The sequence below is a fragment of the Cololabis saira genome, chromosome 6 (genome assembly GCF_033807715.1).
Source record: "Cololabis saira isolate AMF1-May2022 chromosome 6, fColSai1.1, whole genome shotgun sequence".
In the NCBI taxonomy this organism is placed as follows: domain Eukaryota; kingdom Metazoa; phylum Chordata; class Actinopteri; order Beloniformes; family Belonidae; genus Cololabis; species Cololabis saira.
In genome coordinates, this window is record NC_084592.1 from 17,938,815 (window position 1) to 17,952,406 (window position 13,592).

General features: G+C 44.2%; 1 protein-coding gene across 5 annotated transcripts in view; it reads left to right on the forward strand.

Moving 5' to 3' along the window:
- Positions 1-13,592, forward strand: part of LOC133445912 (FERM, ARHGEF and pleckstrin domain-containing protein 1) — a 78,913-nt gene that overhangs the window by 41,996 nt on the left and 23,325 nt on the right. For all 5 annotated transcript variants that reach the window (XM_061723453.1, XM_061723454.1, XM_061723455.1 and 2 more), the window contains exons 3-11: positions 9,529-9,633; positions 9,718-9,760; positions 9,905-9,983; positions 10,639-10,736; positions 11,126-11,240; positions 12,482-12,629; positions 12,724-12,819; positions 12,900-13,063; positions 13,159-13,227. In XM_061723453.1, the coding sequence (XP_061579437.1) occupies positions 9,529-9,633; positions 9,718-9,760; positions 9,905-9,983; positions 10,639-10,736; positions 11,126-11,240; positions 12,482-12,629; positions 12,724-12,819; positions 12,900-13,063; positions 13,159-13,227 (917 nt within the window). The remainder of the gene's footprint in view (positions 1-9,528; positions 9,634-9,717; positions 9,761-9,904; positions 9,984-10,638; positions 10,737-11,125; positions 11,241-12,481; positions 12,630-12,723; positions 12,820-12,899; positions 13,064-13,158; positions 13,228-13,592) is intronic.

Below are 13,592 nucleotides of genomic sequence, written 5' to 3' on the forward strand. Positions count from 1 at the left end.
GTGCATTTCAGATGAACTCACAACCTAAATGGTAGCAACACTGATCACAAATGTACACATTTTCAGTGTGAATAGGCTAGTATGCACTCAGAGTTCTTCTTTTCTAAAAAGATTGTACAACGGGTTTGTTACTCCTGCACACACCCCTTTCTGTGTAAAATGTCACTGACATACAAATGACAGTAGGCTCATGAACACACTCTTCCACTGTATTCTAAAAATACAGCGGTGCTCACAAACAGAGTAAGGACGAATGATTGATTTGTTTCACATTCATGTAACAAACAACCCAATCATTTTATCTCATGCTCGCAAATTGCAGGAATCCCATTTCCATACAATCCAAGTCAAATACAGTGTTACAAAAGTAATCTGCAAATTAAATGGTGAATTAACCCAATTTAAACTTCTATGATTCTATGCCTTCATTCAGGGCTTAGAATGATAGAACAAACTATATTATTCAATTTTTCTACGTCTCCTCCAAAAGGAGAGCTCACTTCATTTCTCTTCACCACTGAAAACCCCCCTTTTCCCAGCGAAAAGTTCTCTCCTTCAGACACAGACTGCAGCCGCTCGTAAAGCGCTGCACCTACTGCTAGAGCACGCTTTTACACACACACTCTCTCTGCAGCTTGGCCCTGTAAACTCTGCAGCTGTTTCACAAGGTCTCATGAATACACACACACAAAGACAGTGTCTCTCACATACACAAACACACACACAGAGAGTCACACACAGACACAGACTTCCTCATGCTGCAGCCTGCAGCAGCCCCCACTTCTCCCAAAATCCATCCTCTCCTCACAATTTTCTTGTTTCTTCTTCTAGTCTTAAATTAGTCCATTTACCTCTTTTTAAGTTTCCTATATTATTATTTTGCAAGATTTGTCTCCATTTTCTTAAGTTTGAGGACGTCTCCCCATCAATTAAGCATCTTTTGAGATTCTTTAAGCATAAGTTTCAGCTTAACCACGCCTCTGCTATTTTTCGTCAGTTATTTTCTTTCCTAAGTTTCTCTCAGGACACAAGTTTCCTTTTTTAACAGTTTGGTTTTAGCCTGATATTTAGTGAACAACTTAATTTTTTCCTCTCAATTTTGGAAACCCCACATTGAACAGACATAAACATCAGACAAACATTAGACAAACATTAGACAAACATAAAACACAACCATTAAAAATCCTTTCCAAGAAACCTCTCCTCGTTATCCTGTACTTTTAAAGTCCTCTGACATTCAAAAGCCGGTCCCCGACCGAGTTAGATGTTGGTCTTACGCACTGCTCTTTAGGCAGTATTTTTAGAGGCCCCTGTGCCTTCTATAAAAATCGGGTCCCCGACCCGCCCCAAACACCATTTTCGCTAACCTCTTGTTAGTATACACAGAAATTTCACTCAAAAGAGGTCTCTCACCCAGTCTCCTAGTGCCCTTCCCTGGCTGGGAAATCTCGTCGTCTGGACTCTGGAACAGCGCAGATCAATCTGGGCCCCGTTCCTGAAGTCAGAACGCTGTCGACAGATTTTTAGATGGCCTCCTTTTGATCGTACGCCATGCCAATCGTCGCAGCTCGAGAGATTCCGGGTCCTTCGGCACCAAAATGTTAGGTTAAAAGTCATCAACATACATTAATTAACTTAGAAAAAGACACCGGAGACTAGGAATGATTTTCAATGCCTTCTGCAGAAGGTTGGACAGAAGTCTGAGGAGTTGTAGGGCAACACAGCCCTCTCTTCGAACTCGTCGGCCTTCTGACAACTGGCTATCTGCAGAGCTGGCGCTTTTATTGGTAAAACTGACAGGAAACTTTGACCATATTTGGAACAGTGAATGTATAGATAGACAATTGACAAAAACAGGAAACAGATGGTCACACAGACATGGTATCAGATGACAGTTGAAAAGTCACACCTTATGACTTTTCAGTTAGTAAGTAACTTATCTGTGGTGTGCAGAGCAACAGACATCCTTTTAAGAAATGGTCAAGGGGGTTTTGTTGTCATGAGATGGTCTTAAACCCTTAAAGACAATGAGACGGCTGTCAGACGACCCCCCTGAGTCTCTCCAAGGAAGTGGCTGCCCTGTTATCTGTTTAGAGCATGTGATGGGGGTCTTGGAACAGATGTGCCTAAAAACAATGGTTCAGTTGACCAACCAGGAAGTCAGCAGTTTTAACCTCCTGCGTGGCAGGCGAGAATTCTACCACTGAACTACCAATGCATGTCATGAGAATAACAGGCAGTTTTCTAATTCTGATTCTGGCAGTTTTTACAATGATAAACTTGGATTAATCCCACACCGACTCCTGGGAGGGTACGCGGGCGGAGTGATGGCGGAGGGGGGTCGAGGACGCAGGAGGAGGTGGAGGTGCTGATGGCCTCTTGTGAGTCCAGGGGGCTTTATTTTCATGGTTGTCCTCTCAGCCCTGCAGGCCGGCCCTGTGACAGAGCAGCTCTGACAGCTCTGGCAGCACAATCATCACTTTTCCTTTAATTTTGTAGGTTTTTCCTTCCTCCCTCCCCCTCTGTCATTGGGCAGGAGTGAAAAGCAGAAATCATTTACAACTTGCATTCATGTAAACTGCTTTTAGATATTCTTATTTGCACAAGTCTCATGCTTTAGTTTAGTTTGGATGTCAAATCAAAGCGGCCTCTAACGACGAGGGAGCTCAGCTCGTGAACTCCCGGGCAGGTCTGCAGCTACCTGGACGTGATTATCTGCCGGCTTTCCTCCCTCTCCCCGTCCGTGCGTCAGCTCGGCGCTGTTGGCTGAATCACCCTGGGAACCTCTGCGGCACGTGACCTGAATCTCAATGAGCTTTAGCTCCCGCTGACCTCCCTGTCCTACTCTGCACTTACAGTGCACAAACCTGCAAACGCTTCCACATGAGCTCCTAAGTGCTCGCTGTTTCGCTGCAAACCGAGCCAGTTGTGGCTGACGCACTCGGTCCGGTCTTCACATTTGGTTTTAATCGCAGCGCGGGGAGGACGCAGCGTAGGAATGCATCTACCTGATACAGTAAATAGCTCTGTAATCTAAGAGCAGCTGTTTTTTAACCAAAGTCGTAGTTAATTTACTGCAAAGGCATCCAAATTAGCTGCTGGGGTTTTCCACTGCTACATCATACTGTATTAGGGAATGCTGACAGCATTTCCTCATAAGTCTGTGTTTGTGACCAGAAGTATGTAGATAAAGATTGTTTTATTTCAATGTGACTTGACAAATTAGTTATAAAATTAATTAAAATAAATTCTCTAAGGCCCCGTTTACATGGAGCAAAAACAGAGGCGTTTTCATGCGTTTTGGCCGTTCGTTTACACGAAAACGAAGCTCAAAGTCACCAAAAACGATCATTTCTGAAAACTCCGGCCAAAGTGGAGATTTTCAAAACTCAGTTTTCACGTTTGCTTGTAAACAGAGGAAAACGGAGATTTAGGCTTCAGAACGTCACATTATGCACCAGAAACTCACCAGCGTCATGTGTGCGACCTGTGTTTACAATTAGTTTGGCCACCGTCAATATTTTCTTGTATTTTACCTGTTTTATATTCTAAAGTCACACTTAAAAGTAACTCCACTTCCCTGTGACTCCAAACGAAAGACTCTCGTTCCGTCTTGAAGTAAAGCCTGAATTATGGTCCTGCATTATTGACGCAGAGCCTACGACGTAGGGTACGCTGCGATGCGCGCCGTATGGTGTGCGTCGCCGCGTACCTTACACCGTAGGCTCTGCGTTGGTGTAACGCGGAACCATAAATCAGCCTTAACTGGAAGTTACACGTGTCATTTGTTGATGTTTTTTCCAGGATTCTGGTTGGTTGGCATGACGTTAACAGCGTATTTATGCAGATTTGTGTAAACAAAGAGATTTTGAAAACAATCTCGTGTAAACGATGGAATTTTTCAAAACGTAGAGGGGGAAATATCCGTTTTTGTAAATACCCGGCTATGTGTAAACGGGGCCTAAGACCACTGGCTGTCTTATCGGAGGAGCACCTTCCCAGAAGTGACTTTTTTCCACTTGCCCTTTAGATTCCTGTCTTTGAATCCCACGGTCATCTATGACCTCAATCACAGCTGAGAACCTCCTGCCGGGACGGGACCGCTCCACTATCTGTTATGGTATGAGTAAACCAGCTGGGTGCTACGGGAGCGGCGTGGCCCGAGATGCACGAAGAGACCAAAAACAAACTGTTAAATCCCTCTCCTGCGGTGACTTTGCTCTAATGCCAGCGTCAGCTCCTCCAGCCCGCCACAACCCAAATATTCATCCCGACATGACTCCCCTTTGTTCTTTTCCTTCCATCTCAAGCCCAAAGGCGCTGTCGGTCTGTTTGCTTTGCATGGCACACACGCCCCCCTTCCCTCCCTCCAGTCCAACCCCGACTAGAAGTTTGGTGAGCGCTGCCTGGTCTGGCTAATCGGGGGGAAGTGGAGCGTACCACCAACTCCTGCAGGGGGGGCAGCTATAGAGGCCACCAAGCTATTTTACACCTGACCTTTATAGGGTTTTTTTACGTTCCTCCCCTTGACAGGAGCTGACTAACAAGGGGTGGGGGTTAGATTGGGCTATTTGGTCTACCCTGAAGTGGAAACCCATGAGGACATGTGTGCAGACGTCGCTGTCAGCTTTATTTATCCTTCCTCTTGCCAGTGTGTGGAGGTCAGTGTTGTGATGCAGGCACCCCAGCCTTCACATACTGTACATGGGGAGGGGAAAAAAAGAAAAAAAAAACGGTAGTAGATGCTGTTAATAGCGGCCGACAGCCTCTCCCTGCATGTCTGGCCCGGGACTGCTGATTCAGGATGCGTCATCTCAGTCTGGAATTGACTGCTCCCATGAAAACGAGCCCAGGCGCTTTTATAGATAGAGGTCATAAACATGGAGATTGGTGACATTTTCTTGGCATTGCGGAAGATGAAAGAAATGTCAGCTGCTGAGCATGACGTTTCTGTAGGAATGTAACCTTTCTGGACAACATGTATAGAGTGTTGCATACACGAGAGAGAAGTCACAAGTCTCTGCTTTGTGAGAGCTGTAATTCCCTCCCGTAAGCTTTCAGTTATTATATCAGTATCACTGCAGCTTTTTCTTATAGATTCCTTTAAAAAGGTGTGTCTCTGTGTGTTCTTTATTGTTTCATCTTCCCCCCAGATTCACAAAGGATCTCAGAGCTGTGAATTAACTTAATAAAATTGAAAAAAAAAAAAAAGTCAGGCTGGCAGAATAAATTAACTTTTGCTTTAACAGTTCCGGTGACCTAAATTGAGTGAAATTACTAGTCATCCGTAGTGGAGACACGCCTCTTGGGGGGTTCCCAGCAGTGTGCAGTCTAAACCCAGCATGCCCCATTCATTCCAGAAGTTAGATATGTGACGCTTATGTGAAAATACCAATTTCTTATCAGGAAAACACCAGGGATTGAAACCACAATACTGCAGTTGGAGGATAAGTAGTGTATCAGCAGCAGACGAGCTGGACCTATTCTTGGTATTTAAAATAGCAGCTCGAGACGAAACAAAGTGATACACCTGAAAGCTGACGAGATTTTAAAAGATAACGTGGCAATAGTGCAACTACATCCAGCATCCTTAGTTGACTTTCCCATGAGGGCTGATTTGATGTCAATGTCTCGTATGACAACGTTATTATCCACACATCAGAATCTGCTGACAAATAGAACAACAGTAATAATAAAATGGGATTTCCTAGTTTTAAATGTACAACATAGGTGGTACGATTAAATAATTCACCGGAGGTTCAAATGTCAACAGAGCCGATGCAGAATGACGGGGTCGGCTTTTTGGGGGTTGAAGTCTCCCTGTGCTTGCTGTTTCTAAAAAGAAACAAACAAGAAAGCTATAAAATATGCAGTACTGGGAAAAAAGGCACAGTTTTAGCTGCTGCCATGACTTTTTATCATGTACCCTCCTTCATTGTGTGACCACATGTGTTTTCCTGCAGCTACAGTGAGTATTTTTTATGAACATAAAGCTCTTGCAGAAGTTGCTAGTACGAGTCTCGCTCACATGTCCCCCTCCACATCCATCGGCCTTGATTTGTTAACATTTGACCAAATGCACTGGCCAGATGTGACAGAGCCGCTTTCAGGAATTAGAGCAGGTCCAGTAGCTCGAAGATTGATGACTTTATCCTCGATTGAATTGTGTCATTGTGCCCTTGGGCTAGTTACTTAATACAAACGGGCTCCCGATATGTTATTTTGCATGCGTGTATTGATGTAAGAAGACTAAAAAAAGCATTTCATCACTTTTACGTCACAACTTTACAGCTAAATGTTGGATTCCTCTCATGAAAAGTCACATAAGTTCCTTTAGACAGAAGATTTTCTTGGAAGTCACAGTTGAAAATGCACAAATCTAAAAATGAAAAACATTGAATTTTATTTAGAATTAAGTTAGTTTGTCGTTTCTCTTAGAAGGTCCTGACCATTTTAACGGAGCTGTAATTTATTCTGTTTGTGATGCTTTTCTGGGCCAGTGCCACGTGTGCTGAGTGATGTCCAACAGTAAGGTGTGTGGGAGATGAGTTGATGAGTGCATGCAGCCTTGTCCACTTACCTTGTATATATTTAGCCTGGCTCCGAAGTTTCCGTCAGCATATAATGACATTTAGACAGTATTGGGATGGCCATTCAGAAAGAGCAGCTCCTTGGAAATTTTGTTTTCTCAGTTTACTGTTAAAAAAAAAAAAAAAAAGGTTGGCCAACCTGCACAGAGCATTTGCCTCCATCCAAGACCAAAGAGACAAATTGAATTATAAAACCCTCTTCTGGTCTCTTCCTGCAGGATCGTGGTCAGGCTTTAAGCTTCTGCGGTTGAATGAGTTTAAGTCCTTTTTCGCTCGTCCAAAATTCAAAAGACGCCTTTCAAGCTGCGTGCTAATGTGCGTGGTTTTGAAATGAGATATTCACCAACCACACGGTTTTGGATGTAATGTAGTTACAAGTGGCTCAAACTGTTGTGGTTGAAAACAACTCAGTTGAACTTGAACTTGATCCTTTTATGGGTTTGCAGCATACTGGGTTTTTTTTTTAAGAGCACCACAAACTTCAATTTTCTTACTAATCATGAAGATCATAAAAACCTGGTGTTTATCATATCACCTCACCATTTATTGGTGGTCTTAAATCACCAGATTTAAACCCAATGCAACACCTACAGTAATGAGTATCCTTATGGAACAGGTTTTACCTGCAGACATACTTTGAAGACTTCAAGGGTAAAGGCCGAGCTATCAGTTTTCGTCTCGAGCCGTGCCATCCGTCAGTCTCCGCGACCCGTGCGTCATCGATGATGTTCGTCTCGTCACGCCAGCTGCGGCGCCGACTTCCAGTCTGCAAAAAGCTGCATTTAATCAAGCAACTGTCCGGCTTTAATCAGCCTGCGCCTTACCCGTGCTTGGCTGGCGGTCATCTTCTTTACCCCGGCGGCAGATTTATGAGGATGGACATTACTCCAATGAAAAGGGGAAAGCAGAGAAACACGCCAGCGAGGGTTTCTTACAAACCACATTGTCAGTTCTCATTCAGAAAACATCCACCGTGCAGTTCATTAAGGGGCTGATTTGCCTGCTGGTTGCAGCGCTCCATCGTGAGTCTGAGAGGTGCCCACGGCCTCATTCCTTCCAGCCTCCTTGCGGCCTCCCCCTCTCCATCTCTGCCACCATGTGGAGCCAGCTGGTCCTCAGTGGTGAGCAGAGATGTCAAGAACAAAGTACAAATACTTTGTTACCTTACTTAAGTAGAAATTTTGGTTATTTATACTTCACTGGAGTAATTCTTTTTCAGACGACTTTTTACTTTTACTCCTTACATTTTCACACAATTATCTGTACTTTTTACTCCTTACATTTTAAAAACAGCCTCGTTACTCTATTTCATTTCGGCCTTTAAAAAAAAACTATCCAGTTAAATTGCTCCATCCGGATAGAGCGAATTTGGTTGTGGTTGTTTCAGATGTTTTTGTCCAGTTTTGTTCTTACATCCGTTCCCTCAGATTCCTGCAACTAAACTTGGATGTACATTCCAATAAAGGTTAGGATAAATGATAACATGCCTCTGAAGTTTGACTTTTTGCACCATTACAATACTTATAGGCAACTAGTCATCATATCTCCTGCTCTCTGAAACACATGTTAATGCTCAATAGTACACATATATGGTTCTTTAATATATTTGCATTATACTAAGATGCATTAATTTTCAATGGCTTTTGTCCTTAATGGCTTTTTTCCCCTTACATTTCTTTTACTTTTTTACTTTAAGTAGTTTTGAAACCATTACTTTTATACTTTTACTTGAGTAAAAAACTTGAGTTGATACTTCAACTTCTACAGGAGTATTTTTAAACTCTAGTATCTATACTTCTACCTGAGTAATGAATGTGAATATTTTTGACACCTCTGGTGGTGAGATGCCTTGAAAAAGGAGCAGAAAGAAGACGGGAGTGGAGTGGAGGGTGGGCTGATTCGGGGAAAGGTTCTGATTTTGCATGTGGACGTGTAATCGCTTTGACTAAGCCGGGGATTTTATTCTTTAAGCATTTATTAGAACGCGCGGAGTGTCACTCGTTGCCCGTGGAACAGTGGAGCAATTTAAGAGACGAGCAAACCCCTTAAGCCTCGTCAGAAAAAGAAAAGAGAAACTCTCGCACTAGTGTGTGGCTCAGCTGCTCCCTTGAAAACACTCAGACGCAGCTCTGGATGATTATCCAGGCGGGTGGGGGGGGCTATTACAAACACCCGTGTTCTGTGGCTACGACACGCTCTGCACTGATGCACAGCAGTCACGAGGAAGCAGTCAAGCACAAACTCTCCTGTTGTGTGCACAAGTTCTGTCCAGTTTGGACTTCTTTGGCAGAAATGTTTCTGGGGGGAAATCCATGACTTTTATTTGACCTGACATGGAAACTGTTTGCTCTTTCTCCATGCATTTGGTTCGGGTTTAGACTCTGGAGGTTTGTTTTTTGTTTACATCACCGTTTTTTTCTGTCACTAAGTGGGCAGTTAAGTCGTTCTTCAGAGCATTGGTTTGTGTATGTGTGTGTGTGTGTTTGGACTAAGTGAGGACAGAGGTGGTCGGGGAGGGATTTTATCCCGTCCTGATGTTGTATCGACCTCAAAGGCTGCCGGGCCGTCATCACTGGCTCCATTGACACTGAAAACACAGATCAAAGACGGGGGTTGAACCCCCTCGCGCTGCAGCGGGGAAGATGGGAGGCTCTGGGTGGTTGACTGAGCCTTTGAACACCAGTCTGTGCTGGACGAAGGAGAGCAGAGGAATTTTAGACACAGAGAACCAGCGCTTATTTGGGTAAATTCACTTAAATGTGAGATCTGACAGGTTTACGAAGCCGGACTGTTTTCGCTCTATTGTGCCAAATCACATTGGGTTCCTCTGACCTTCGTAGGTTGGAGATGAGCACATAAAACACCAGAATGCCTTTTCCCCTTAGAATACTGAGACTTAATCAGAAATGTTTCTCTTTTTTTTGTCTTTCGTTCACAGCAAAAAGCCTCGGGCAAGATGCTGCTCGACCTGGTGTGCTCCCACATGAATCTCATTGAGGGCGACTACTTTGGTTTGGAGTTTCAGAACCACCAAAAGATGGTGGTGAGTAAAAATCAGACTAAACATCCCCCTTATGGTTTCAGTGACAAACTGATGCTCAATGATGCCTCTTTGCATCCGTCTTAGGTCTGGTTGGACCATATCAAACCTATCATCAAGCAGCTCAGACGTAAGTGCTTTAGAACGGCTCCTCCATCGTCTTTCATGAGATTTCTGCAGATAATAGTCTTTAAATCTGTTAAGAATAGCCATGCAGTATGATCCACATTATTCTACCTCTTTAAATTGCAAATGCTTTATGTGTTTGCTGCAGGGCCGAAGCATACGATCCTGAGGTTCAGCGTGAAGTTCTTCCCCCCAGACCATGCCCAGCTGCTGGAGGAGCTGACGAGGTGAGCCCTTAATTCCCTTTATATCTGCACCATTTTGATAAACTGAAGTGTGCATTTTTGTACACGTCAGTGTGGAAAATCCCAGCTGCAACCGCGGAGCCACAAATGAAACACGTGTCGCATTTCCCTCTAGATTTATTTCCCGTAAATCGCGTGTCACGGCGGCCTTGTCTCTCATTTAGTCCCCTGGAGATTAGCTGCCGTGGAGCTAATGATTTTATAGTTTGTGTGTTTGTAGTTCTGGAGCTGGATCATGTGTTTCATGATTTAAGAGTCAGGAGGAATAATGCTTGTGCTGAAGTTCACACTTGTTTAAAACCTCTGTTTATAAGAAAAGAGCTGCATGACAGATGTTTTTGTACTGATCGTACACTAGAAATGATAGAAATGAATAAATGCTTTCGTATGTTTGCGTAATCCAAGACATGCCGAGGGTTTTTTTTTTTTACTTTATTATTTATACCATATCACAGAAACCGAATATCGTTCAAAAGCAGTCAGAACTTCCAGTCCCAGGGATGTTTCTCTGTGTTTGGTTTGGATTTGAATCGTTGTGTTTGATGTTGGGGTTGCAGCAGCGGATGTTTTGACATTTATAAGCCAACCGCCTCATCCAGACTGGCATCTAATGTGAAATGTGTGTGTTTGTGGCCAGGTACCTGTTTTCCCTGCAGATCAAACGGGATCTCTCCTGCGGACGTCTGACCTGCAACGACAGCAGCGCCGCGCTGATGGTCTCCCACGTCATCCAGTGTGAGGCTCGCTGGCCGTCGACAGACATTAGAACTCGCTGCACAACGCGCCGCTCCCTTTTTTTGCACAGAGCTTATCTTCAAACATTGTCATACAACACACTGTGCACCATTGCAAATTGATTATCTTAGCGTTGCTATGGATACCTTTCAGTTGGAAGCCTTAATATAATCTCACAAAGCTGCTTCGGAACAACCACACATCATTGCGCAATGCCGGGATATGATTTGCATTTTCATTACCCTTCAGTAGTTGTCAGACCTCATTTCTTTTCATCAATGAAACATAAACATGAACTGAAACTATGCTGTCAGATCTTTGCATTTATCGTTGTGACTTGCGTTTATGTTGTTTAATGTGGTTTTTGTGCTTTCTCGTCCCCTCTTCAGCTGAGATCGGGGACTTTGAGGAGAGCCACTGCCGGTCACACCTCCTCAACAATAACTACATCCCAGATCAGATGCCCCTGATCGACAAAATCATGGAGTCTCACTCCGCGCATATGTGAGTCGCTCAGCTTTCACGCCCAACGCCATTGGAGACTTCTCAGAATATGGCATTTCCTGGATCCGGTCTGTTTGATGTAGCTCCACAAGCTCTGTGAAGTCATACCCGAGCATAAATTCCTCTCTTCAGCCATGGGCAGGAAATGTTGTTGCAGACCTTGTGATTGCCCCCACCGGGGCATTTTATTATATAGGTGACAAATTCAGGAAATTCGCCTAATGAATGGGTCCTTTCTGAAAGCGCTGCAAGCATCATAAAAAAGCTAATCTGTGTAAGTTGATTGTAAGAAGTGACGTTTCCTATTGAACATGGCTCTTTGTTTCCCCTTCAATCCAGTTTAATCCCACAAGAAACCTTTTCCAGTTGTCTCCACATCACCCTCCGTCAAATCTGTCTCTTAAGCTATTCAGGCCAAAGTTTCGCCGACGCTCGTCCGCGCTCCGTGTCGGAGTGTATCGCAGACATCGTGAACTCTCTTAACCTCTGCTTCCCTTCTGATAACGGCGGCTGCCGCTCCTCTGGCCGGGTGCCACGTCGAGTTAAATCTCTTGTTAAGAGCCACACACAGGAAGCAGTAAGGCTTATCCGCTGATAAGAATTAGGAAAGTTAGTTAACATTTACGGCCCTTCCTCAGCCTGCCCACAGCGCCAACCCAACCCCCCCACACCCCCAAAAAAAAAAACAAGCCGGAGCAACCCGGATCTGCTCCGCCGTGGTCTTTCACCCCAATTAGTGGGACGCGCAGCGGGATGATGAGGATTTGATTTATTTGTCCAGAAATTTGCAGAAGGATAATGAATGCTAAAAACTGCACTTGTTAAGTCAAAGTGTTAAACCCTTGAAATAGGATTAGGCCTTTAAAATTTGCTTTGTCTTAATCTACCCTCCTCGCTCTAATCTTTGGAAACATTTTGACAATATCAAAGTCTTCGGCGATGAAGCTGGCATCGTTGCAGGCGCTTTATCATCGCCGATTGTTTAATTTCCCTGCCAGATTGGTGTCTAAAACTGCAGGACTTAGATGATATTATAAGAAGAATAAATGATTCATCGTGCATGCATGTAGGATAAAACACAAACAAACCTCTATCTCTCTCCGATATGACTCAATTAAGGTTTTTCTGTGCAGATGAGAATAATTGGAGGGATGAGTTCATCAGTTTTGATGTGTTACTGGGATGTTTTGCCAGTTAAGACGATGGAAAAACTCTCTCCAATCGCCTGTTTTTGTTCGCAGAGGACAAACACCAGCAGAATCCGATTATCAGTTATTAGAAGTGGCTCGTAAACTGGAGTTGTATGGCGTTCGGCTCCACCCCGCCAAGGACCGGGAGGGCACGAAGTTAAGCCTGGCCGTGGCGCACACGGGCGTCCTGGTCTTCCAGGTTAGTCGCACCGCTTTGTTTGTCGGGTTTCTTTGCTCAGCTCACGCTCGTGATAAAAGTTCCTAAAGCTTAATCACATCTGCCGCCCTCTCAGGGACACACGAGGATTAATGCCTTCAACTGGGCTAAAATCCGTAAACTGAGCTTCAAGCGAAAGCGCTTCCTCATCAAGTTGAGGCCGGATCTGAATGTAAGTGACACCGGCTCTTCATTACTGCTGTAACCTAAAACCAACCGGCGTGTGAAGTTATGTCTCAATGTTTCCCTCAGAGTTCATATCAAGACACGCTGGAGTTCCTGATGGCCAGCAGGGACTGCTGCAAAGTGTTCTGGAAGATCTGCGTTGAATATCACGCCTTCTTCCGCCTCTTCGAGGAGCCCAAGGCCAAGCCGAGGCCCGTGCTCTTCACCCGCGGCTCCTCCTTCAGATTCAGGTCCGGCTTTTGTGCCACGAAGCTGCTCTGCAGCAGAACTGCAGGCGCTTGCTTACTCTTACTCACGACTATCTCCCGTGTGCTTCCCTCCTCAGCGGGCGCACGCAGAAGCAGGTGATTGATTATGTGAAGGAGTCCGAGTTTAAGAAGATCCCCTTTGAGAGGTAAAGCCCGCAGACGGGTCTGGCGTGTTTGGCTTTTATTTTTTTAAACAATATTTGTATTAATTTTTCACTTTTACAAGTAAAGGATGGATACATAATATGATCCAAAACAGGCAAACAAACAAACAGAACAAAAAAAAACTAAAACAAAACAAAACACCAGCTCAGATTTATATAAATAATACCCTGGGTTACAGTAACCAGTCAAAAAAATCCCCGCAACATGAAATTAGAGACATCAGGCTCTACATAGTCCAATTAGGGTTCCCAAACTTTATAGAATTGGTCTGTTTTTCAATGTAATATACATGTAAGGTACTCTAATGGCACTAGATCCAACACCACTCTTTGCCAGCCTTTAACAC